The following is a 26,839-nucleotide window of genomic DNA, read 5'->3' as shown; positions in this document are numbered from 1 at the left end:
AAGTCAACAAGTCCTAGCTCGAGCCGTGTCGAGTTAGTAATGGTTCCAAATGCTGAAATATACAATGGATTCAAAAAAGGGCGTCCAGTCAGTGCAGCTTAAAAAACAATAAACGCCTCTTTTGGAGACATTTAGCTACAAAGGTTCCCACCCTGAGCAAGATACCAGTTGCGCAAACAATGCCACACAAAATTATCTCACCTGTTGAAACAGGAACTCTAAAAGCCTTCATGAGGCAAATGCACACCTTTGCGTGGATCTGAAGAGCAAAAAACCAGGCCCAGCTTTGCCATAAACCCAAACTGGAGCATCTCTTTTCAAGAAGCAGCCTTCCCCCCCTCCAGCCCCTTCTCAAGTTGATGTACAGCCATCGTGAAGGTTAGGCTCCCTCAGCCACCATCCTTGCCCCCAGAGGAAGGGCTGTAGTTACTGATGGACTTCCATGTTAAACATCCAGCGTCTGCTGCTTCAGGTGGAGCAATCCAACTTACACAAACCTGGCCATTTGCTTTCAGCTTGGCTGGTCCCTGGGGGCAGCAGCTGCTTAGTGCAGAGCTGGGAGGCGATTCTGAAGAGAGAAGCTACAGTTAACCTTGTTTTAATGTCCTGAATGGCACTCACACCTTCACACCCCTTAAGGGGTTTGGTCCTAACGTGGCTTCTGTCGGATGGAGCCAACGTACTGGACGCTGTGATAGACACTGAAACTCCTGGGGAACAGTTTTGAAATTGAAGTGCCAAAAGCTGGAATCAGTTTTTCCTTTTACAAAGTGAGGATTTTAATTTCCGTCAAGTTTACTTTTCCTTCAATATTTCCTATGCCAGTGGGCAGTGTCAGATGGCAAAGCTGAAACCCTAGAAGTCATCTGGGTGTGTACAGAGCTTACTTTTAAAGGCCGATTAGGTATTTATAAGTAAATTGAAAGTGTACACGAATACATGCAATATAATTGCTAACAATAATTTTGTAGTAACAGCTTTGAGACACTGAACGTGACATTGTAGTTCTTAATGAGCTATCCATGCAGCAAGGTATGCATTTCCTATAAAATACTATTAAAAATCCCTATATTTAAAACCTTAAAATTTACAATACAATCAAACTCTTATATAGTGCCTCAGCATATATATGATTGCTACTGTGTACAGAATTTTATACTATCTTAGTAGAAAATATTTACAACAGATTGGCCCCTTCCTTCTTCATTTACGTTCTCCTCCAGGTCCTAATGCTGCGTAGTTTCATCTATCCAAAAGAGGCTGTAATGCTTTAACGCCCTGTTCTTAATTTGGCAACAATCATAGCTGCCAGCTGTTGTGCATCTGTCATGTGGGGATTCTTTTCCATCACAGAAAGGACAATGCTTGGAGGGAAAATATTGCAGAGGTTCTTGTATGTTTGATACTGATGTTCTGGAATGATATGCGGTTCCCGTGGTTCCCCACATATCCCAATCCAGGGATTCCTCCAGAGCTGCTCCATCTTCTCAGGCATGCTTCTTACCATTACAGGTTCGTAACATGGCTGCATGAGGTTGTTACTCAGTGGATAGGAGTGGTAAGTGTAAGAGTCTGATGCACACGGTAATGGATCCCAGCTAGCATGCTGCTCTCGACAGAGAGGTGGTCGTCTCTGCCTCGTAGGGTTACTTTCATAAAGCCGTGAGTCAGAAATACTGTCCATTCTTGTCATGACCAAGGCACGGCTTGGTTGTGCAGTTGATGGATGAATGTTTTGAGGCACAGGGTATTCTCCTGGACAACTGGACCGTGCTCCAACAACTGGATGCTGGGCATGGAGGCCTAAGTGGGAAACTGACTGTTTGCGAAGGGATTGCTTAGGCTCTTCACTTCCGTAACTCTGAGCTCTACTTAAGGCTTCATGGTAACCATGGGAAAAAGGCTGAAGACGATTTTGCGATGGCAGTCTGTGGATCTTCACATTGTCTTCTGAACTGGCATCTGCTACACCCAGATACAAGTCATTGTAAGAGGAATAAGAATCATTACTTGTATGGCTTAAGCAACTGTCAGGACAGGGGCTTGAGTTTCTAGAATACATCCCCTGGTCCATATCAGCCCCGTAATAATCTGTGTTACGGATACTACTTATGCTCAAGTTGGAGAAATCACTGAGTAAGGAATAATAGCCATGGTCCCCCAATGATTCATATTTGGGATACTGGTCAGTATAGCTAACTGAGGTGCCATGGCTATTGGTGACTAGTATAGGAGGATATTGCACACTGGACATATGTTCCAGTGAGGATTTCTGATGCATGAACTGTGAGGAACCTGGCACCGGGCTGCTTGCAGAGCGAGTATTTAATGCACCAGCTGCATGGCTTTTTGGTGGAGGGAGCGTTGGTACACTTAATGCAGAAACCAGAGACGGGACAGAGCTGGCCTCAGACTTCCGGGCTATTGATAACTTTTCCTCAGGCTCCACAGCTACTGATCTAATGCTTGGATCTGACTGACGTTTTGGGGCAATGCGTTTCACTTCAGAACTGATTTCTCCTTTGGAGCTGGATGGCCCTGTGCCACATTTGGCCAAGGCTCCCTCACTCATAGTTTTCACAGCAGATAATTTGGCACTTATTCGAAGCTCATCCGCTACTGACCTTTGAGGCTGGTTTGCCCGTTCTGGGTGGTAATATTTACATTTGTGCCCATAGGTGCACTTTTTACCTGAAAAAAAAGTGGGTTCAAGTTAAATAAACCAAAACCCAATCAGTATCACCAGCTGCTATCTTTTTTCTTTATATCTTTCACCACTTCTCAGTACTAATATTTCTACATTAACCCCCTAAGGAATAATTATATATATATATAAAATATATCCAGGCAGTCACAGGTTCTGCTGCCTGTATCCATGTATATCACTGCATCAAGGGAAAGACACATTACTTTTCCTTCCTCCTGGCTCACGATTTCAATACTGACATCAATACTCCATGCTATATAAAACAAACCAGCTCTAACACAATTTGTACAGTTCTGAATCTCTTTCTTGCATATAAACCAGAAGAAAATGGCAAAAAGCTGCATTATCCACAAGGCATATCTGGTAATCCTTCATTTTCTGCTACACTGGTTTTACTCATATGTGTATGAAGGGTGTAAAAATGGATATAGTACTTGGATGGCAACATTAAAAATGGCACTTTTTTTATTGTTCCAGTATGACAAGATGCTAATTAATTGCTTGCTTCACCTACCTTTGAATACAACAAATCAACCTGACTTGGGCACTTACCGTAAGGACACGGTTGTTTCTTATGCTCAGGAATAACTGGCCTTTTCCTTAAGAAATTTTCAAGGCTTGGACCATGGCGTCCTAAAGGATCATCAGGAGGCATAAACCTAAGGGGAAAGAAATGAAATGTGAATTTCAGTTTCTACTGAGGATTCTGAACTTGCAAATTCCCTTACTTCTGTAGAAAAACCCCTTACTTGTCGTTCACAAAAGAATACATCAGCAGCCGCTCCTCTATGAACTTCTTCCATTCTGGTTTTTCATTCTGAAGATCCCGATAGTTGTCATTGGATACGATGATACCATCCGAGTCGAAAGCAAGCTTCACTATGAATCGGTCATCATAACAAACCACTCTTCTTCCCTGAACTCTTCGAGATGGGGTGAAAACAAGAATTTTCTCTTTCTCCAATTTACGTAGGATTTCTTGCTCTGTAACATAATTCAAGTTGAGCAACTTCAAAAATGTTTTCAAGAAATGCAGCCTCTGAAATGTGAAACTTCCTCCCTCTTTTCTCACAATGTATTTTGTTATTATGTTCATACCCAGCCCCCACTGTCATTAAGAAATACCTAGGTGTGAAGTTATATTTGAAAGCACTGGCTAAATATTCAATATTTAAGCTTCAGAACCACGCCACTCCTCTGTAAACAACCTTTACTTAATCTTCCTGAACACATCAAGAACTCGGTTATTACTGTATGATAGTAGCCATCTTGTTAGCCTAGAGTACATTTTAAGTACTTTCTATGGGTCAAAACACATGCTGCCTTTTCAGTGTTCAAGAATGGCCTGATATTACTTATATACTCACCCAGCAACTAAGAATCTGTTCCTATATGTTTAACAATGGTTTTGCTAATGGGAAAATTCTGACTACTTCTCAAAAGTGTTGAAATGATCCAGTAATGCTACAAAAAACCAGCACTGGTTACAAATGCAGACACTTAAATGCCTGTTTCCTCACCAGTGAAACTGTTGTGTTTTCAAATGAATAGTTGAGTGCAACATCACATCCACAGCTCAGTGTGTATCCCCATCACCGGTACCCATTGGCCCAGTACCCATCACAAACAGAACATGGTTATGTCTTAATGCAATACTTTTTTTTTCTTAACCAAGGGGTCAAAGAAAACCTTGATCTATTACCTGTAATTGGTGCATCAGGTCGAGACTGTTCTTTCCTCCATGCAGGTACAAACACAGTGATATCTTTATGCCCTTTCTCCAGAAACCAATCCACAGCTAGTTGAATCCCCCGACAGGAAAAGCCTTCTTTATTCCCATGGCTGAAGAGCATGCAAAAGTTTTAGAAATAGTAAGGACAAAAGGTAGATTTGGTTTGGGGGTTTGCTGTTACCTGAGATACAAGGGTATACGGGAAATGAAGACTGTAAAGAGAGCTAAACCTTTGTATTCAACCAGCTTAAAGAACTGGAAAAAGAACTGCCCAGAGATATTCAGCCATCAAATTACAGCAGCCCTGCTACTTTAAACTCTAGAAATGGATAATTTCACTATCTCAAAAGCAAAACCAAACCAAACTTGAAGAATTTTCACTTATTCAATGAAAAATACCACTTTCCCCAACAAACTGAGCTTGCCTTAAATACTACCATAGAAAGTTATCAGTAACAAAAAAGGAATGAACTGACAAAGCTGGCTACCATGGGTCACAGGTGCTTTTAAACATCCGGATCAAAATAAAATGTTTCCTTAATAGTAAAGGCTCTGTATTTTTTGTTAGGACTTTTTAAGGGAAAGAAAGAACTCAAAAGTTGTTTGAGCCCATCAAAAATCTGTTTTCTGAAACACAGAGCACAATTCAAACACAGGGCTTGAATTTTGTAAATGGCCTAAGAAGTTTCTGCAAATGAAATAACAAGTATTAGAGTTTTGATAGGAACTAAGGACAGTATTATCTATGAATCATATTCAGTCTCCATTTGCATCATCAGTAACTGCAGTATTTTTAAGCATGAGAAGTGTGTAACTTTTGCAGTTCTCACTCTGTAGAGCAGATGCTGCATCGTTAAGAAATCTGTATTTTTATCATTATCCTATGGATTATCTTTCAGAATTTTAATTGCATTATTACTATAGAGCAACATCACAGACGACTGGCCCATAGCAAGATGTGTGCTCTTCTGGCCTCAGTGTTATATAAAGTAACGCTGAAACAGACCAAAGGCAGACAGATGTAATACTAGCTGCATCACTATGGGTCACCAGCCTAGTCCAGATTCTTGCAATGTAAATAATGAATACAGAAGCCACAGTGTTTCTAAAGCATTTTTCTTCAGATTTTTGTACATTTCAGACCTTGCAGAATTTAATATCTTTTTTGATTTTCAAATGCTTCTGCATCTTGTTATGAGTTGGGCTCGATAACCCTATGGCTTCCTTCCAACTTGAGGTATTCTATGATTCCATAAATCAGGCATCAGACTGAAGCTCTGCAATAGTAAGGGTACAAACACTTCTCTCCAGCTCCTGCCACATTAGGCTCAGGAGGAGCTCAAGCACTGCAGAGACTGCAAAGTCAACAGGCCCAGAGAAAATGTTAAGTGCAGTATTGGTGATGCTGCCTTACAGAAACATCTTCTGGATAAATGTAGCACAACTTGGCACTGAAAAATCCTGTATATAAAATATTCTTATAGGATTTGGGGGGGGGGTAATATATTTCAAATTTGAGAGTACTTAATTCACTCAAAGTATTAAGAAATGTATTAAATCTGAACTTTCTTAATACATTAAAAAAAAGATAATAGAAGATAATTCAGATGACAAATTCAGAGCAGAAAGCTGATACTAAAGGAAATCTCGTGTGCAAACACTACTGCAAGAAATCTTGGTATCGCTGATCACCAGAGTGTTTAAAGAACTCTCTCATAGAAAATCATCCTTTCTCAGTGATAAACAAATGGCTGAACTCTACAGACATGCTTGGAAGCGGCATGGGACAAATACCTCTTGAATTAAGGGTTGACCAAAATGCACATGTGCACAAGTCTGAAATTACAAGTGCCACAGCTGTGTGAGTCAGCACAATTAGATCATGCATATCCCTGTACTGACACAGCTGAACTGCTTTGCATTCTGAGCAGGCTTAATCAGCAGGAGCAAAAATACCCTGAAGTCAACTGCATATCATCAGCATACATGGCATGGCATTTTACAAAGAACCAAGTTTTCCTCCCCTAATAGGTTGCCTTTGGACATTAAATAAATACTCAAGGACTTCAAAAAGATTAAACCATGCACACCGAAGCACACTACAGCTGGATTGGTAGAACAAAAAGGTTTGAGAGGAGAACTTGGTCCGAAAAGGGGGTGAAGGGAATTGGAATAAAGGTGCACATAAAGGTGTAACAACGTAATTAAAACCCTGGACTAAAGAGTTGATAAAAAGGATGGATTATCAGTGTAAATATACTACATGACTTAAAATGACTTTGCCATCAATACTGACTTTTCTCATACATATTTTAGTGATTTATTCTTCTCAAATGTTGTGACAGGGAGACCTACCTCATAGCCACATTGCTTCCATCAATGACAATTGGCCTCAAGTTATCGCTGTTATCCACAACTTCATCTTCAAGTGACAGTTCAGGGCTTGCTATTTCCTTTGGGCAAGGGCCTCTTGGCACCAGAGTACTGGCGGTACTGCTGGCACTGCTTTGTCCCTCTGATTCACTTTTGTTGCCAAGTCTCACAAGCTCTGCCAGAACATCATTGATGAGCGCATCTGCTCCCAGTTTATTCAGTACAGCCTGGATCTGATCTCCTGCGTACCCAAGCTTTAAAGCAAAATCCATTTTAGCTTGGTATTCCTTGTCCAAATTTGTTTTGCATTCATCTAGCTTCAAGTCTTGTGTGATACTGCTCTGTGAAAAACTTGGGCGATCCAAGCAAGGGGAGCGACAGAGTGGCCGATGTGGTTTAGTGGAAACCTCCTTTTCTCTCCACTGAGTATTGCTACAGCTGCTTCTGAAGTACGGTTGCTCAGGTTCACTTTCTGAGCTCGTCCATTCCTCAGATTCAGCACTGCATTCCCCAGCATCTTGTTCCACATTTCTGTCTCCTCTGGAGTGCCTCTTCTCCATTTTCAGCTTCCCCACCATAGACCAGGCCGTCATCACGTTCAGCTTCCAGCCAGAGCTCAGTTCTCTTTCATTTCCAAAGCCACCTGGAATTTATATTCAATTGCATTGTGTTGGCCAATTAAAGGTGGACACGAGGCTGGAGTTAATGTGCCTTGCTTACTGTGTTCTGGCATAAACAACACCAACATGAAGGTCCTTAAAAAAGGAAAAGAACAAAAATATTAGCTTCTGCCTAATTCTGAGGATTCTGGGAAATCCTCAACTACAATGACCTGGATTACAAGGCAGCAGAGGCCCCCAGTCATTCACATTACTGGGTAACACACTGATCAGAATAAAGCATATAATTATGTTGTCTCTTTAATCACAAATTAAACTCTTTTCTTCCCCTTGTTACTCTATGTACAAAAATGACACTTCCCACACACTACATCTGGAATTACTGGAGTAACTCAGTAATATTTAAAGGTAATAAAGCAGAAAAGAGTGACCCACTACTTTCAGCAGAAACCTCTTTCCAGCCTTGTACTGCAGAACAGCCTGTCTACTAGAGGAACAACTGTGTGAAGTTCCAGGGTGCATAAGATACAACACAAACCATTTCAGCCTCTTTCAGGACGGGGTTACTGTCAGAAACAACTTCAGTTTATTACAAGCTGGCTGCTAGACTGTCCAGGTCACTGAAGAGATGCACAAAGGTTCTACATGTCGATCATCATGTGCTGTTTACTGTACCTACTCACTGAAAATTCCAAAATCATGGATGGATATTTCTGCATTCTGTCAGAAAGTCAGGACAGACACTCATTATTTTTGTGTTATACCAGAAGAAATATTGTTCAGGGAATTCTAGCGAGAGGTTTGACAAACGAGAAGATTCAAGTGACCTGGGAAGGGCTGAACTGATGTCATGGAGCCCTGGAAAAACAGTTTTTAAGAGGAATTGCACCCACAGCAGTTTTAGAGGAAATGGTAAAGTAAGACTAGATATAACTGCATGTAAGTGGAGAACCTTGATTACTGAAGCAATCAGCTAGAGGTCTACTTTGAGAAAGCTGCAAGTCCCACTTGTGAGTAACAAAAGAGAATGATGGAATAGTCTTGCAGAAACCATCCCTTTGAATGCTTGTCTCATTTTGATAAAACTTGTTTCTGTTCAAGTCAGCTCTTTTAGATGTAACAACAGGCACAGAGAAGAAAGACTGAAAGGCAGAAAAATGAAAAGGTACCAAACTTCTGAAAGAGCTCAGTTGTAAAGCTACACTTACTGCAGAGGCTCCTGTCAGCAAAGATGTCTTCCAAAGAGGCATGGCAAGCATGATACTGGATTTAAATAGTAACCACAGAAGAAAGACCTGGTATTGATACCAGTTTTACAATATACCTTTGCTTTTAACAGTATAGCCAGTGACTCTGTGGTCTGACAACAGCTGGAGATGTGAGCTGTGGATGCATGAAAAGCTCTTTCCCAGGATTCCTATGAGAATTTTTATGACACAAACCAGGCACAACTTTGGCACTGGAACAGAGATTGAGCGAAGATGTCCTTTCCTAATAAGCTCCTCATGCACACAAAAAGAAGTCAAAAGAACTGAAAGTATAACACATTGTTTGGGGTTACTGGTCACTCGTGTAACTAAGAATAAATCTGTATCTCTTCCATGTGCCTTTTGACTCTCTTCTCACGTCTTCCACTCCTTCAGGCTATAAGCAAGCATTAAAAGAAGACAAAATTTTCCTCAAGAGCACAAGCACTCAAGCAAGTACATGAATTATTTATACACAGAACATTATCAAGTACACTGTATTCAAAAGCTTTATAAAAGCCTGACTCCTGTCTCCCCAGCAGACCACAATGGCTCTTATCTAATTACTGTGACCTACCAAAACAGCAAATAAGAGACCTATTCCCTTAATGTACAGCAGTGCAGCTCCCTTGATGTACAGCAAATACCAAGCCAGGGACTAGAAACAAGTATCAGAATCTGTCCGGAGGGGAAAGTTGGGTCTAGTGTAGGGGGAAGAAAAGCAACTCTGACATTGGTAATCTTATCATTGATTGGCTTTTTCCTCCTTAAATACAACTTTAATTTTTTTTCCGCAAAACAAAGCTAAACAGATACTGAAATTAAGCGAATAATAATGGAAATGCTGAAATGCATCCATATATTAATGAATATTAGTGATGTAAAATAAATATAATAAACATAAACCCAAAATCTCAAATATTCAAAGTATCTTCAAAATGAAAAACTGATTTTTTTTTTCTTCTGAACAAACAGTTAAGAGATTTTCCAAAGCATTATAAGCCACAAAAGAAAACTGAACAAACCACCAGTGTGTTTATAAGTCAAAGATTATTCATTCTGAGGTTTCCCATCCTTTAGTTTTCAGACAATAAGATGCTGAAAACCACAGCCCTTAATATACCACTCATCTCTGAGAGTCTTCTTCCTTGACCATTTCCCTGCATTAAATGGTGGTTTTCTGTTGCCTATGAGGGATTCGTAAGAGTATAAACACCCCTCCAAAAAATCCACCAACCAACCAACTAAACCCAAAACTGTCCCAAAGTGAAGCAAAGATTATTAATCTGTGCAACATTTACACAGTAATACATAAATGTAAGGAAATCTATAATGACCTGAAACAGGCCAAATGGTAACATTCTGTAAGACTGCACTCTAATTTATATTCTTTAGGTACACATCTCATCTGGCTGTTACGAATGTACACACTGGTGGAGATGGTAGATATACATCCAGAATACAATGAACTTCAACACAGTGTTTCCAGTGACACTGGAAAGTACCTACCAATTAAAGGTAGGTATTTTAAGAATATGTATGTTTACAGATGAGCAATTTTAGGTAAATACCTTAGATTTCATTCTGATTTATTTGCGTGCTTTGTTTGCTTTGGGGATAAAGATCTTCCATATTCTGATTGATTTACTTGTGACTCCTTAAGAGTGGCCGAGAGTGAATTACTCCCATCCGTAACTGTACAGTGGGGAAAAAAAAAGGTTTAGAACAAAAAAAAACCCAGAATATTCTAAAATCTAGTCCTAGTTCTCATGTCATGTGAAGCACAGTGTGAGTGAAAATTACTCCTGATGAGCAGCAGGATTTCCAGCTACAACTGGGTGGTTCTTAAGGAAACAAGAAGTACATAGCAAAGGTGGCCAGCTTGACCAGTAACTATTAATGGTCTCAAAATCACTCCAAGCAATCCCAAATGCAGTGACTCTCACTGGTCCATGCTCTTTTTGTGATGCACATACATGCAGACACGCACACGCATGCAGAGAGGGCTGCTGGTGTCCTTAGGAAATCAAGCTCATTAAAGAAAACGCTAAGCACATATATTAAAAAAACTCTAAAAGGCCAAGTTTTGAGTCAACCAACACTTTTTTTTTAATGAAGAACCATATTCTAAGTCCTTAGTGAAATATGGAATAAACCCACAGTTTCCTTGCACTTGAACGGAAATTCCAATGTTGATCAATTAGGTTTCAGCTGGATATTTCCTGGTCTTTAGTATTAAGCATTCAAAGAGTATCCCTCTAAATACTTAGATACCATTATTGTTGCAGTACTCTGTTTTCATTTCAGGTGATTTTCTCTCACATAGTAGTAAAAGCAGTATATTTACAACCCAAGTACTTGCCAAAATAGGTGTATTTATCAATTGGCTTAATCTGGACTGGGTTTTCATTCAGTCTCACATATAACCCTGTATTGCCAAAACTAAAACAAAGGATATAAAGAATTATTCTAAAAGAAGATTAAAAATGCAGGTTATCAACACAGTGCACCCCAGCTTACAAAACACTGCAACTAAGGAACACTTTACAATACCTGCAATAAGACTCACTTTTACCAGGCTTATGTTCTCTTATAAACACTTCAATGTTAATTTAAACTACAAGCAAAATATGTTCCTTCCCAACTGGAAATTAAATCAACTGTTCTCACTCAGAGAGACTATGATTATTTTTACAGTAATAATCTGGGTAAAACTGTCACTATCACTCCCACATTTAGATTTTTCAACCTCTTCTTGTTGTTAATGACAACTATACATGTTTTGCTCATCATTTCCCCCCCTCTTTCTTAGCTCCATAATAATGTATTTTATCTGCATATAAACTGATTTCACCGTTCTGTTGCATTGTCCCAATTCCACATACACAGCTCTAGTCTTCTGCTATTTAACATCATACAAGCAATTCATCCTAAACTTCATCTACCCTTCCCTGAAAGTAAGATCTTATTTTAAGCAGGCAGTTAAAGATCAGAGTCACATCTCAATAATCCTGAATTCAAAAACCAATTTAAATATAAACAAAGTATAATTCTAGGAACAATTTCTTTCACTGCCACTGCATACTCACGTCTGTCACAGGAAGAAAGCAGCTCAGCTACAATCCATGGTAGGAAGCAGTGCTGTGTATGTAGGACTCCTCTCTGCCAGTCCTGAGCTGGGTTTACTATTCTTTGTTCACTAGTGCTAGATCGGTGGCTCTGTCCTGAAATCTCATTCTGTGGAAACACCCACTTCTGTGACTCATCTTGGGAGTTTCTTGCCTTTTCCTTCGTTCATGTCAGGCTTTGGTTGAAAGCCACTAAGCGGGAAATTTTAGCTGTCTCATCCCTCTCTTGCTTAGCAGTGGAAAATATTTGGTCTGTGACATCGTGTTCACCATTAGCTCTCAAATACATGAGATGGGAATTAAAAATCTGCTAAAAAAAGAAATAAATCTCTAGTTATCTTCAAGTTAGTTACAAACCAAAACACAGTGGTTTGTAAGAAGTTCCTCTTCAGATCCATCTGTGAGCTTGTGAGGGAAGTGCTAAAAACCAAAAGGTCCTGTCTGTACCTAACACTGTAACTCATGGGAAAGTAAGTAGTTTTTCCCCATTTCTTTAAACACCCAGCAGCACACAAAGCCAAAGAGGTTTTGTCAATAGTTTGATAACCTGTTTTAGAATCAACTGCTGTGTTGACAGAAAATGAGGCACAGGCAGTGTTCAGAGCCCATCTCTACAGCCCTGCACACTCCTGTCCAGAGAGCTCCTAGGAGTCAAGTCAGCTTCACCAAAGCCTCTTCACCCTCAGCCAGTCACTCCATCTGTGCAGCTTAACTGTGCCACTGCATTCACCGCCTTGGGATATTGTAGGATTTCTCCCCGTTCCTGGGTCAGGAGCACCAAAACAAAATATCTAACAGCAAGAAATAACAACAACCCTTCCTCACACCCTCCAGATTGGAAATCAGACCTGTGACACTGCCTTCAGCTACAAAACCAGCACTGTGGTATCTCCCTCCTTTCTTCGCAGCCCTGAACAGTTCAGTCTATATATACTGTTTTCTGCTTTCCATGCTGCTCATAGAGTCATAAATATTCCTTGTCAAATACATGCCATATGCTGTAACAAATAGCTATGGTTTCTGTTCAGGAAACCCCAAGCAGCTGCATCCCCCAGTTCCAGCCATTAGCAAGGTGAGCAAGTAATCCCAGGTTACACACACGTATCCAACACACACATGGCCAGCCACACAGATAGCAGCAATCAGCACCCACACAAACACAAGCAGTACCAATGGCCTCATCTTGCTCCCCTCTCCGGCTGGTGAAGATGAAGGTCTGTTAGTGGGAAATATATGCCTATATAGATACATACATACATATTGGGGTTACGTGGCAAGAGTTTGGTACCAGGGGGGCTGCAGGGGTGACTTCTGTGAGAAGAGACCAGGAGTTGCCCCCATGTTGAATAAAGCCAACTCAGCAGGCTCCAAGATGGACTCACTGCTGGCCAAAGCTGTGCCCATCAGCCCTGCTCTCTGCTGTTGGCCTGGACATGCTGTGCCTTTGATAGCCAACTCCTCAGTTGCCTCACTCCAGCCTATCTTTGTTACTAGTAACTGTACAAAGCACACGTGGTGCACTTAAACCTGCAAACTTCCATGTTTTGTAAAGGAAATAGCTAAAGGCAGAAATATTCAACTTCTTTTCTAACACCACCATCAGGTCCCACACGATTTTTTTAATCAGACAAGTCACCACTGAATTTTTCTACAATAAGATGGAGTAAAGATAACAGAACTTTAGAGTGATACCTTGTGTGCAATATGCATCATCTGCATACACACAGTGTAAAAGAAAGTATATGCAAAACCATCATTTTTAAAGAAAAGAACTTCACAGTTCACATGTTCCATATCCATATGAAAACAACTCCTGGCTATGAATCTTCCTCCTTCCCACTTTAGGTGACAAAGCTCGTGATTCTTTGATTCATGTAAAAACAGTCACAACTGGTATCACATCCCTGAGAAAACTTCCCCTCTGCAGCAATATAGGGGTGCGCTCAACTCGCTGGCATTCAGTCTAAAAAACTTCAAATCTGCAATGGCAGAGTTTGTTTTTCCACTTCTCAGAATTTCAATCACATCATCTTGCAGAATACTGACAATAATGAAGAATTTCTGATTTACGTTATCAAGCAGTGCTAGTACAACTGTACCTAAACACCTCAATCGGTTCCTATTCTATTCTAACTATACAGTCCCTGCCCAGGAGCAAATACAATACTTAGATGATGACATCGGAATTAAACAAGTGATAACTGGAATATCAACAAGACCAGACAAAACATTTCTGTATTGTTTCAGTCCACTGAAACACCTTTTAGAAGTCTTCTAAGCACACTGAAGGGTTTTATTGAGAGATCTTAAAGGGACAAGTGAAAAGAAATTGTGTTTAATATGCATGTGTGGAAACACACACGTCAAAATAACCTGTTAGGAAAGGATCTCAGTATGAAGTGAAAGACTGGATAAATGCTTTGGTGGATTAATAGAAACAGAAGACTCAATCTCAGCCATCTCCCAGGCCATAACATTGAGAAACCTCAGAGAGTCTGACTGCGTAAGGCTAAGAAGAAGCCAAGTCTGGGATGATTCCCAGATTTTGGACTCACATATCCAGGAGAAATGAAAGCAGCATTTCAGCAGTTTTCATGGCTTCAGCGTGCATTTTAATGCCTTAGTATCTTATGTCTCTTCATTTCACTAACTTATCAATCATCAGCATGCTCCTCTGTATAGATCCTTCCCTGTAAGACAGGAAGAGGCATCCTTCTGGAACTAAAAGCTGAATATTCAGGGTGAACTAAAATTCTTAGTTAGCCAGAAGTTCAAGCAAAAGGAGATAAGATCTGTAGATGAGAAATCTGTGAAGCAAGCAAACAGATCAAGCCATTTGAATTAACTCCACAGTCACATGGTATAGAATAAAGCCTGAAAAAAACCTGATGAGACTCTGGCACCCTTTACAGAAGGATGAGGAGGAGAATAAAGTGAAGAGACAAAGTGACAATCTCACCTCTGCATATGAAGTTAGCCTGCAAACACAGTATACCTTTATCAGGGCAGAATCAGACTGAATAGTACAGGAGCGAGCTATGGACTACATTTAATCTAGTGCAAGCAATTCATGCATCATGTAGAATAAATTGACAGCTTTCAGGCAGTCTTAGGATAATGATATCTTGAGCTCTATTTCTGGAAACAATAGGTGATTCATTGAGAATTCACTATTATCTCATTGCCTTTATGCTCACTTTGCTCTTATGGGCACAGAAAAAAAAGTTACTGGAAAAGAGCACTAACAATCAGTTTACAAACCTATCCTTGTGGATCATTTTCAACTGCTTTGTCTTGTTATTCCACTTCTTTGGTTGGTACAGATGAGTTAAGGAGTTATCACAGGAGGGAAGAAACAAAGAAATCCACTTACAAGCAAAACCAGACCATTAAAAACATAAATCATTTTAGTAACACTCGATTTTACTGATAATTGTGAAATGAGAAGTGAGTGTGCCTCAAAATCTTCTCAAAGCTGGAATAAAAGCTCATCTCACAGATCAGAAACAATAACACCGTGTGGCTCAAACTGCAGTTTGTTTAGTATGAGTTACATTCTCTCCAAAGACACACGAATATGAACACACACATACGGAGAGAAAAGAAAACCACTACCAATTTCTGATGTGAAGATCTTATAACTCAGAAATACACATACCGGGGCTTTAAATTTTAATTCTCACGATGTTCATTGCTAAGCAACCAAGTTTTCTTACTGAACACCTCTTTCGGCACAGTCACGACTGACTAGTAGAATTGATAATGTGATTCAGAGAAATGTGTGAGGCAAAATCAGCTGTATTTTGTTCATAAAGGACCAAACTGAAAGCATCTATTTAATTTTGCTGGTATTAAAATTGAAGGAAAATGTCTGCTCAATGAAAAAATGCTTTAATGGCAATGAAAATTATTTGGGAATTACTTAACAATTACTATTCAAATGATAATGACTATGAAAGAGCTGGTGCTAGAAATACTCTATTCAAAGCCAGTTCCTTCCAGATGGCCCAACACAGTCAGAGAAGACAGGGTGAGAGAACAGACTGAAGAACTTGTTTCGGTCCCTTATGACACTCCCCTTCCACCACCTCAGTGTGCTCTGAGCCATACCCTTCAAAGGGGCAATTCTACAGTGCACCCATCTGTTACGAGGAACAACTTTTACATTAAAAATATTTCATTAACTAACTCTTTTAATCACTTTTCACCAACTGTCAAGCAGCTTTATTTGTGTTCTGCCATTCATTGCAGATGCTAAACCACAAAACTAAAAAGGGAAAACATCAACCAAACCACAACTATTTTCTCAAATGTCTCTCACCTGGATAATAAATACATACGACAGTGATCCCATAGTACGTATTTTAAGGAGGGGGAGGACTGTTATCTAACTGAACACTGATACATGAAATACTAACATTTGGGGGAGTTCCATATGCAGAGTGAGGAATAAATAGTGCAGATTTCTCCTTTGGTATTTCTTAAACTGTCAAATAAACATCTTAACAAGAATTAAAAAAAAAGGTGGCATAGTTTTTTATTATAAAAATCAAGTTATTCCCTCCTTGTCTTCAGTGTGAATCTTAATGTCCTACTATCTTACATCTCTTCATTCCACTAACTTATTAGTAGCATGTTCCTTTGTATAGATTCTTTCCTGTTATACAGGAAGAGGCATCTTTCTGGAAGAGGGCTATTCTAAACAACAGCCAAGTCTTTGACTACTGTGGCTATTTCTACATCAGCAGCAGCTGAGTGAAGTACACAAAGACACCCAGCCAAAATCACTTTCACATAGCCAGCTCAGGCACTAAGAGCAACCGTGTACCGTGTAAACCTCGCATGATACTGGGTTACTTGTTCTACAATACATGAATGAATGAAACCCATTCTATCATCTTCACAATCAAACAGGTAAGGCTGGCATACTACAGATCTACCACAGCTACGCCATGTGATTTCAGTGTAGACAGTGTATAAGCCTACGAACACAAAAGCTGACACCTTCCTGGTAACACACATACTGATTACAGTAAATTAAGAGACTAAAACCATGGAAACAATACGAGCAGCGACCAAGAGAAAGAGAAGTCTTTTGAAAAATGATTCAGTATTCAGAGATACTACATCCAACAGAACTCCAACACTGCAGTGTGCTACAGCACAGACTAGTGGTTACACTAAAGATGCATTCGTTCTCTGAGCACGTTTCCATGCCCTTTAAAAACTCCAACATACAATTGATTTCCATTTTAAAGACATCACCACTTGGGCCTGCAGCACACACACACAACCCCCCCAAAACCCCGAAATGAACTGCAAAAGTCTTCAGGAATGTGACAAAGCAGAATTTAGCAGGCAGGAGTTATGTCAGAGCGCACAGACAAAGAGCATCTCAAGGTGCACCGATGACACTGGGCTTTCTTTGGCTTAGCCCTTTACTTTGAAACATTTCTACTCATGAAGAAAGTAACACAACTGAAAATCGGTGTTTTCATGGCACTGAAGCCACAGCCTTCTCACTGTATTCTCATTTTAGGAGCAGTGAAGAGATTACACACTCCTGCTTGCTGCTTTGAATATTTTCTGGGCTAGTAAGCTATTTTATCTACTGGGAAAGAAGCTCTTAAAGCTGACAAAGCCTATGAGTCACAAATAAAAATGGTAGCTTTTCTCATTCTAATTATACACTCAGGTCACACACATCTGCTGGGACAGATTCACAACTGAAGAAAAGCAGCAAATATTCCAAAATTAACATTTGGGTATTTCAGAATGGATTCAAAGAGCAGAGCTGCGCTGCGTGACGTGATGTGCAATTATCTTTTGTCCTCAATAAAAAGGGCTGGTGATTTGTAGCGTTTTGCCTCTGTGTTTATATACCTCGAACCACTTGATTTCCATATTTATCATGACTTTAGACAGAGATAACAGGAATCCATTACAGTTTATACATGTATACCATAATAATACATATGTGGTAATTCAACAGGTATTAATCACTTTCACCATTTGGTTTCTGATCCTTAGAATGAATTACATGCTAGCATGACACATGTGGTAGCTCTATATTTCATTTGCATTGACAGTGTCAGGTGTTGCAGGACCATCTGAATACAGGAGAAAATGGGCTTTGTAGACAATTCTATTTAAGTTGGCCATTTTGAAATTAAAGCAACTCCAAATGTGATACTTTTGCAAAAATACAACCTTTATAATCTGTAGTCACAATTTCAAGTGCATCTCTCCATCGTGTCAACAAGATGATATGACCAAGCACTCTGAATTTACCCAGCAGGACCGGGAATAAAGAACTCTGCCCCTTTTTTCCCTTTCAAACTGTAAATAGTTTCATTAAGATTGTTCTAAGAGCTTTTGTACTTAGCAAACAACACTCATATAAACATCAAACCATTGCCAGATGTACAGCATCCTCTGATACAGCTTCCATAAAAAGTTCCAAATACATACAAGCCAGCCGGTGAAGGAAAACGAGTGTATCAGGCTTTAGCCAAGATAAAGGCAGGTCAGAGGAGCAAAGAATCTTCCTATTTAAAAGGAATATTCTTATTTTAACTTAAAATGAACACATGTTCAAATATTTTTTGTACTTTTGAATCTATAAATTAAACCAACGCATCTCTGCTGTAGTAGAGATGGCCTAAACCAAAGACCCAAGCACAGATCTGCAGCTCCTTTATACTTTTAGAGACATGTATAATCGGTATTCCCAGAGCATGCACTAAGTCACACAGCACTTTTAACAGAAGCATTAAAATGGCACATCAGAGTTTTTAATCCCTTGATAACTAAAGCCATATAAATGACAGCATTCTGACTCAGTTTAATGTTTTTTTTTCTTACCTCACTATGCAATGTCAGTCTCAACATCCTAATGGGAAGTTTCAACACTGTCATTTTGATGAACAGAGAAACCTCAAGTTTACACTAATCGAAGGCCTGATATTGTGGAGTCTTCTATCAAGCCAAACTCAGAACAACATCAAGAAAAAGATTTTACTTTTTCTACTTATTGTATTTCTCTGAAATACAACACTGGTATAGAGTAAGTCTAAAGTGCTGGCTGGTAATACCTTGTCCTTAAAATTAATATTGAAGCCACAATTGAAAACCAGCCTGCTGGTTATGACTATCATAACTTTTACTTAGAAGCTGCCTCCTTTCTGAGTCAATTCAGGTGCAGTATTATAAAAGAAAAACAGAATTGTCATTCCTGTTTCTGCATCTGTCTCCCTCCTTTAACCACCTTTGCAGTAGAAGAGTAAGGAATGTGACTTAGCACACTTCTGCTACGGAGGCGAAGAGCAAGGGAAGATCTTCATTGTTGATTCACCACTTCAGATGAATGTAACCAGCACCACCATCCAACCCTGAAGGGGATATTCTTTCTTACTAAAATGCTTAGGGGACACTTGTAATGGCAGAAGAGGTTCGGCTGTGCAGAGGACTGAATTTGAGGAATCCACACACCAGAATATATAGAACTAGCAAGAACTTTAGAAATACCACTAAGCTTTACCTTTCTGATCTTCTGAATCTTTTCGTGCCTACATGTGTCCGGTCTACGCAGAGCAGTGTTAAGAAGAAAACCCTACCATACACACAGAGATAGATATGCCCATATATATATACACGTACCTTGTGAATCTTTCAATGTGTCACTTGATACATTTCACAGACCAATTTAGAAAAGTAAAGTTCTTCCAAATGCTCTACAGCTTAAGTCACACACTTGTTCTTCCTCACCAACTTCTTGCCCACTGTCCCTGAAAACCCTTTCCCACAACTGACTCAGTTTAAAACAAAGGATGCCTGCTCTGTGAAAGCTATGGCAATTCAGGGCAATGATACAAGGTAAGCCACTGAGCTGGCAGATCATTCATTTTCAAATCTGATGAGACTCTCTGCAGGTAGCACACCTATATTCATGCAATTTTGCCACGGAATCTTAGCCAAAACCCCTAAGCCAGGGACTTACTTGTCCATGACTTCCTACATTATGAAGAGGCTGACGGGCTCATGTATGCCAGCTGGAAAAGAACTGGGTGGGGAGTTTTTGAAGGGGGAGTTAGGGGCAAAATGCTTGTTTTTAAACACTGATCAGGTTTCCAGTGCATCTCCAAAAAATAACTGCCCCTGTGCAAAGGGGAAGAACATCTTGCAACACAAAGGCAAGAATGAACCCTTACGGTTGACAAAAATATCTTATTCAAGCATTGCTGAGCAAAAAGTAATTGTGCTGCTACCCCCTAAGGACCGCAGTTTCTCACTTTCCATTTCAAGTGGTTGGTGTTTGGCTGGACCAGGGACCAAGACATCAGAAAGCCACGGTGTCATTCAGCAATTACAAGACATTCAGCTGAATTACATCAAAAAGCCACTACTTATTTCCAAGACTGACAGTTAAAGAGCACAGCTCTGCCTTTTAATGGTCTTTTTTTATTTGAGCAAAATCAGATTAAATACTACAAATCCAGTGACCGAGACTTAAAAAACAAACCCAAAAATCTTCCCAGATCTGCCAGAGAGTCCCAGCAGGTCACAGAGTTACAGATACGTTCTTGGTTGACCTCAACTGAATCTCCGTTGTTCAGCTTAGTGGAAATGAGATTGACTTACTGTGCTATTGTGCTCAATCTGCCCACAAGTAAGACACTAAACAGAAAAGTACTTTGCTCCCTCAGAAATAAGACCTCCAAGAAGATGCTCAGAACCTCATTTTTCTAACTCTCCTCAAACTGTAGTATCAACACACAAACACTGGCTGACAAGTTGACTGAACATCTGTGGTGCTTTTCCATGGCTAACCTTTCCTGAAGGATTCAGAAACTAATTTAGAGACCATTTCAGAAAATGCCAGAAAAAAAAAAAACAACATGAACCTGTTAACAGACAACAGGGAAATGAATAAAAGCATTTTGATTAGCTGGAAGTTCCAGAAACCATGGCCACTTCTGAAGATCCAAATAAAACCTATTAAACACTAAAGTCAAAGCAGATTTGGAACATTAAATAAAACAATGTATTCTTTGCTCTGCAAAGATGTGATGAATCCCTTGCTCTGGTGAAAATGTGTTTTTTCTTGATTTCAGTAAGGCATTTGATACTGTCTCCCACAGCATCACAGCATCCTCATAGATAAGCTAAGGAAGTGTGGGCTTGATGATCAGGTAGTGAGGTGGATCAAGAACTGGTTGGAAGGAAGAAGGCAGAGATTTGTGGTTAATGGGGCAGAATCTAGCTAGAGGTCTGTGACTAGTGCAGTCCCTCAGGGGTTGGTGCTGGGACCAGTGCTGTTTAATATTTTCATCAACGACCTGGATGAGGGAACTGAGTGTACCCTCAGCAAGTTCGCTGATGATACTAAACTGGGAGGAGTGGCTGACATGGCAGAGGGCTGTGTTGCCAGTCAGTGAGACCTGGACAGGCTGGAGAGTTGGGCGGAGAGGAACTTGATGAAATTCAACAAGGGCAAGTCTAGAGTCCTGCATCTGGGGAAGAACAACCCCATGTACCAGTACAGGTTGGGGGCTGACCTGCTGGACAGCAGTGAAGGGGAAAGGGACCTGGGGGTCCTGGTGGATAGGAGGATGACCATGAGCCAGCAATGTGCCCCTGTGGCCAAGAAGGCCAATGGCATCCTAGGGTGCATTAGAAAGGGTGTGGTTAGGTTGCAGGGGGGTTGGACTAGATGATCTTTTGAGGTCCCTTCCAACCCTTGGGATTCTGTGATGACTACAACATTCAATTAAAAACATATACTAGAATAACAATATCCTAGAACAGAAGCCCTGGTAAGAGGATATGCATCTTCATCTTGTTCTTAACACATTGTGGAGTTTTGCTAAACTGAAAACTTGTACCAAGAAGCTCCAATATCACCTCCATGTTTGAGGTATTTTAAATGTATTTCAGTAAATACTTCAGATAATCACTGCTATCAGTATTAGACTATACATAAAGGCATGGTATGTCTAGCACGTCATAAATAGAGGGCTTGAAATGGCTTGTGAAGTAGTCAACTTCAAATCAAGTGCAAACTGAAGAGAAACACAAAGGTAGTACAGAATCTGAGCATCTTACCTCAAACTTAATTCATTTGCAACATTCATAAGTACAAATTCTAAGGGACAGAATGGACACAGTTGGAATTATAAACACAGGAAGTGGCATTTCAGCTGTCTCTTTATGTCTATGATTTGCCTCTGCAGTTAACAGATTGCTTCACCTAACAGGTAGTGCTGAGCAAACAAGTACAAAGAAGAGGCCAGACTTCTGAAGGGAAGGAAATGGAATATTTCTGTCACATCAGGTGCTCAACTGTACTTCCTAAGCCCAGAAAATAAAAGAGAGAAGCAGAGGGAGAGGGAGAGGAGAAAAAAGTAGACAGTAAACATGCATTCAAAAGAAGGTGCTCTCACAGTAATACAGTAGTTCTTTCCACCAACCTTCTCTAATAATCTTAAGCAGTTTCAGCTGGCATTATTGCTACTCAAAGTCTGCTGTCCCTATCAAGGCAACATTTACACTTCAGCTGACAACATTACATAAAAAGATCACTTGTTAGCAGTTCCTTATAGACCGAGATCATGTGTTCAGATCTGAAACCAAAGTAGTGCACCGGTTCTCCTAATGCACATTCTGATAGAAGGCCATTTGGTACAACCTACTCTGCAGATCTAAATGACTCATTAATGCTCTGGGAAGGAAAAAAAAAAACCAGAGTTGTGTTTGCAGCTAAGCAAAGATGTGATGCATCTTATCAATTTACACTCATTCTAATTTTGCAATTGAATATTTAGAATACTACTTTGATAGACTAAACCAAATGTTCCTTTAAGCCAAAAATCTCATTCAGAAGCAATCTTTGAGAAACCTGAAAAATGAAGGGTATTCATGTTTGAAAAGGTCTCAACACACTGGGTGGACCCTCACATGCTCTGCCACCACCAAGAGGCAGGATGTCCTCAGTTGGTAAGACAGATGCCTTCTGATAAACTGAAACAACCACTTCACAAGCTGCTAAAAAAGTGACAAGCAGAGAGACACCTCGCTTGGGAAGTATCAAACAGCACCTTTGTGGCAAGCAGCAAGAGAAGCTCAAAGGCATCTTGTGATTAGATTTTCACACCTGTTACTTCGCTCTGCAGAACCAAAGTCAGCCTATCGCTAATTAGGTCTGCTCTGAGCACAGTGTTGCACTGGATGAACTCCTGGAGTCCAATCCAAACTGATTATTCTTTTATTCTAAGATTCTTTCATTCTTAGCATGATAACACTACACATTTCCAAGGTGAAGAAGCTGGAAACTCATCTTCAAGAAGACAAGAGAAAAAGCCTACTGCTTTGCTTTCAAAAATGAAAGCTGCAAATCCCTACACTCCAGCAACTGCATCTCTCTCCTTCTAAAGAGAGATCCATGTATGGATTAGGCCCGAGAGAGGGGGTTTTGTGTGGTGGGTTCTTTTGGTTTAGGGGGTGGTTTTTATTAGTTTTTTAAATCTGGACAATCTAGAAATCAGAAAAGACTTGGCAAAGAGTCTGAAATTAGTGTTTTATCTTAAAAAGGGGGAGGGGGAGTACAGAGGGTAATCTCTTGTGGGGTTTAGTTTAGCTTTGACTTTATGTGATCTGGCTGAGGTGTCTGTGGGCTCATTACATGAGCGTGTATGTTAAATTTCTTGTGGATGTCCCTACTAACAATAATTAATAGTCTAAACTTGGCTTTAGCCTAAGGTTAATAATCAGTTACAGCACTCCTCTCCAGACAACTGGAATAGAAGTAGACTTCCATAATCAGTACAGACACTAATCGTGATGAGGCAACTCTTTCCAGTGGACTGCATGTGGAAAAAGAACTCTTCTATTTCAATTATGGAACCAACAAGCACCTTGGCCTATGGCAGGACTTGTAAAAGGCTTTAGTTACACTGCACCATGAGATCCTAATGAAACTGTAGAAGAGGCACACCACAAGCCATGCAAAGCCTGGGTTTTATTTTGACATGGTGATTCAACTTGCTTTGCTACCAAACAATGTCAAAAATAACTCATGTAAGAAAATGAAATACAACAGCTACCTTTAAAACACTCTGCTTTCAATACAGAAAGAACGTACAGATTTGAAACAAAATTGCTGATGAAGAGTTCTCCTTATGGCCAATCTCATTAGTAAATTGTTCATCTCAGAACAGTAAGACCATTTCAGGAGGTGCTCTACTGCTTAGCTCTGCACTTTCAAATGGTTCCTACATTTGAAATGTATCAAACACAATGCTACATATCATGGCTTCAGAAAGTGGTTGTGGTATTCTGACTTCCAGATGAATCATCCATGTTAGCATGAATATATTGTATCCACTACAGCTTATAAACAAAAGGGGACAAATCACAGGAAATAAAAACCAAATAGTAACAAATGTAAATAGTTTTTAAATACCAGTATTTTTATTCAAACATGCTTTTCATCTATAATGCCTAGGGAAAAAAAAAAACAACAACCCTTTTACAATGAACTCACCAAAAATGTAAGTTTCTATATATAATATATATAAATATATATTTGTCCAGCCATGTACACATGGCTTTTCAAGGCCTTTTATGTCTTGCAGATTCCATGATCAAAAGAGGATAGTATTCTTAGGGATGTGTGAGGTCTAGATAGCATTATAGCCATATATATATATTTACATTTTGAGATAGACAAATCAATATATCAAACTAATTTACAATGTGGCAACATCTGGAAGCTTCTTCTGAGTTGATAAATTACATTTCTTCACCTTTCAAAACCTTACTTCCATCCTGAACTCATCCACTGCCTTCCCTATTCCCAAAAGCTCCAATGCTCTTGAAATAAACAGTAACAGAGTGAGAGTGACAGAAGCAATTTGGTTTCTTTCTACTATTCACAGATCTATAGTAGAATTGTAAGTGTCTAACAAAATCAGTTGCAAACTGTAGGAAAGTCAAAACCAGTATATGTCTACAATGGAGTAATTTGCACTGGAAAAGGCATCCATAAGGACTAAGCAACAGAAAGCCAGAACTTACCTCATCCCCAGCAGCTGACAGTAAGAATTTACCTTCCTACTAGTTCATCTGTATATAAAATTCCATTGGCATCTCTTCACCCTCTTAACACTTTTTGCTTCCATTCTTTCTGAATAGCGAGTTTGAATGCTGCTGGATTTTCCTTTTTTAAATACATCTTAAAGAGGTCACTCCCATGCAATTGTCTCAGGAAGCTTTACAGATGGCTTCTAATAAACTTGCTGAGCACTAGATCACATTTTAGAAAACAAATGGATCACAAGTCCAGAAAACGTCAACAGCCACAAGATCGACAGATGGAAAACATGACAGTGAAGAAGACAAGACATATTCCAACAGCAGTCAAACTGCTCTAAATTTGAGGATGACCTTGACATGCCCACTAACCCATTTTCCCAGCAAAAAGCAAAGATAATTTTATAAGTGACGTTAGCTACGCTTGTGAAACACACCTTTCAGTTCTACATACCGCGGTCCATTTATAACACCTGACAATCAAAAGATCTCTCTCACCAGCAAAGGATACCTCGTATACAAAAATGACTACCTGATATTACATCCATTTCAATAAACAAATATACCAAGCATAAGAAATCAGATGGATGTGGAATGCTGCACACTCACAGGCACTCAGAACTACTGACAGGCGTAACAGGAATTCATAAATGACCAGCGTTTTAATTCTCTTTCTATTCCTGCTTCACATTTATGACAATAGATGCTGATCACGGAAACACATTCCAAGATGAAAAAAGGTAAAGTATCACATGTATCTCAATAAACCCAATTTAATTTAGATCAAGACGACACAATATAGCTACCAATTTGATTTTACTGTTTGCTAACTTGCACAGGAAACACACAGCTCTCCTGAAATACATACCCCAAAGGCTGAAATGACAATTTGAAAAGCAGACAGCTGTGAAAAATAGCATTTTAAAAATAAGTGATTAAAAAAAGTATCTCAACCTCATGTATACTGCAGTCAGTGACCAGTTCCTCGGTCACTTTTGCACTGTAAGGCAAAACGGAAGGATACAAGCAGCGACCATCAGTACCCTCCACAACTGCCTTATTTCACCACCTTTCGTTAATACCTTGCTACCCTTCTCATGCTGACACCGCACACCTTCTCAGACAGCGTGCTAACGCAGCTTTCGCAACCGCTCCTTGGCACTCACAGCTGCTAAATGAAACCAGCCGAATTCCCCGCTCCGTACCCAGCCGGCTAGACCACCTCAACCGTGCAGCCACCGCAGCCAGCTCCCGCAGGCAGGTCCCCGCGAAGGCCCCGGTGCCCTCTCACCCAGGCAGGGCGGGCCTCAGAGCGCCAAGGACAGAGGCCACGCCGCGGGCAAGTGGCCACCAGGCCGAGCAGCCGCCCCTCCCCGTGCGCGCAGGGAAGCCGGGGCACTCCCGGGGCCGGGAGAGGCGGCGGCGGCTCAGCGAGGGGCCGGGCGACGGCAGGAGGCCGCGCTTCGACTGCGGCCAGGCCCGGAGAGCGCCCGGCGGAGCGGCAGGGGGCGCGCTGGCGGCCTCCCGCAGCACGCACAGCGCCTCAGCCGTGCCGCCGGGGAGGAGGAGGAGGAGGAGGAGGAGGAGGAGGAGGAGGGGGCTCCCCCATCGCCCCCCGCCCTCCCTCACCACCTACCCTTTCCCCCCCACCCTTCCCAGCCGGGGCCTCACCCGCTGCTGTCGCTGCAGACACCGCCCGCGGCTCCCTGCGGGATATGGCGGCGGAGAAGCGAGGGACGGCGCGGCTCGGCGCGGCCGCGGCACGGGCCCCACTCCGGCCGCTCCCGCCGCATGGAGGGGGAAGTGCAGGCCGGAGCGAGGGGAGAGCAGCGGGGCGGAGGAGCAAGAGCCAGGGCGGGACGGGACGGGATGGGGGGGGGGGCGGCTCAGTCAGCGGCGGCAGCCCGGGGGCCGCTGCCTCCACCTCATCGCTGCCTGCGCCT

At 40.9% G+C, this 26,839-nt stretch overlaps 1 protein-coding gene across 7 annotated transcripts; it reads right to left on the bottom strand.

The window, feature by feature from the left end:
• Positions 1-723: 723 nt before the first annotated feature.
• Positions 724-26,775, bottom strand: ZC3H12B (zinc finger CCCH-type containing 12B). Of its 7 annotated transcripts, none has more exons than XM_057429638.1 (7): positions 26,568-26,775; positions 6,795-7,567; positions 4,410-4,549; positions 3,457-3,691; positions 3,260-3,366; positions 2,625-2,691; positions 1,743-1,965 (listed from the first exon to the last, which is right to left on the bottom strand). In XM_057429638.1, the coding sequence occupies exons 2-7, from the start codon at positions 7,403-7,405 to the stop codon at positions 1,881-1,883; spliced, it is 1,245 nt and encodes a 414-aa protein (XP_057285621.1). In that variant the 5' UTR covers positions 7,406-7,567; positions 26,568-26,775; the 3' UTR covers positions 1,743-1,880. The 7 variants fall into 7 exon arrangements, with proteins under 7 accessions (XP_057285617.1, XP_057285616.1, XP_057285620.1 ...); XM_057429639.1 differs by having other exon boundaries at positions 1,743-1,962; XM_057429634.1 differs by having other exon boundaries at positions 724-2,691; positions 26,533-26,775.
• Between the last annotated feature and the right edge of the window lie 64 nt (positions 26,776-26,839).

This window comes from Pezoporus wallicus, unplaced genomic scaffold (assembly GCF_028554395.1).
Source record: "Pezoporus wallicus isolate ANWC-B61680 ecotype Strahan unplaced genomic scaffold, APGP_CSIRO_Pwel_v1 contig_14159, whole genome shotgun sequence".
Classification (NCBI taxonomy): Eukaryota; Metazoa; Chordata; class Aves; order Psittaciformes; family Psittacidae; genus Pezoporus; species Pezoporus wallicus.
Note: the sequence above shows the minus strand (reverse complement) of the source record. Positions and strands in the feature narration are given on the sequence as shown.

What these genes read in the sequence shown, in the direction of transcription:
- ZC3H12B (XM_057429634.1), bottom strand. Translation starts at nt 7,405, where the DNA reads ATGACGGCCTGGTCTATGGTGGGGAAGCTGAAAATGGAGAAGAGGCAC. An exon ending in ACCTGATGCACCAATTACAG is followed by an intron (nt 3,692 to 4,409) that starts GTAATAGATCAA and finishes ATTATGTTACAG; the next exon opens with AGCAAGAAATCCTACGTAAA. An exon ending in GAAACAACCGTGTCCTTACG is followed by an intron (nt 2,692 to 3,259) that starts GTAAGTGCCCAA and finishes CTTTTTTTTCAG; the next exon opens with GTAAAAAGTGCACCTATGGG.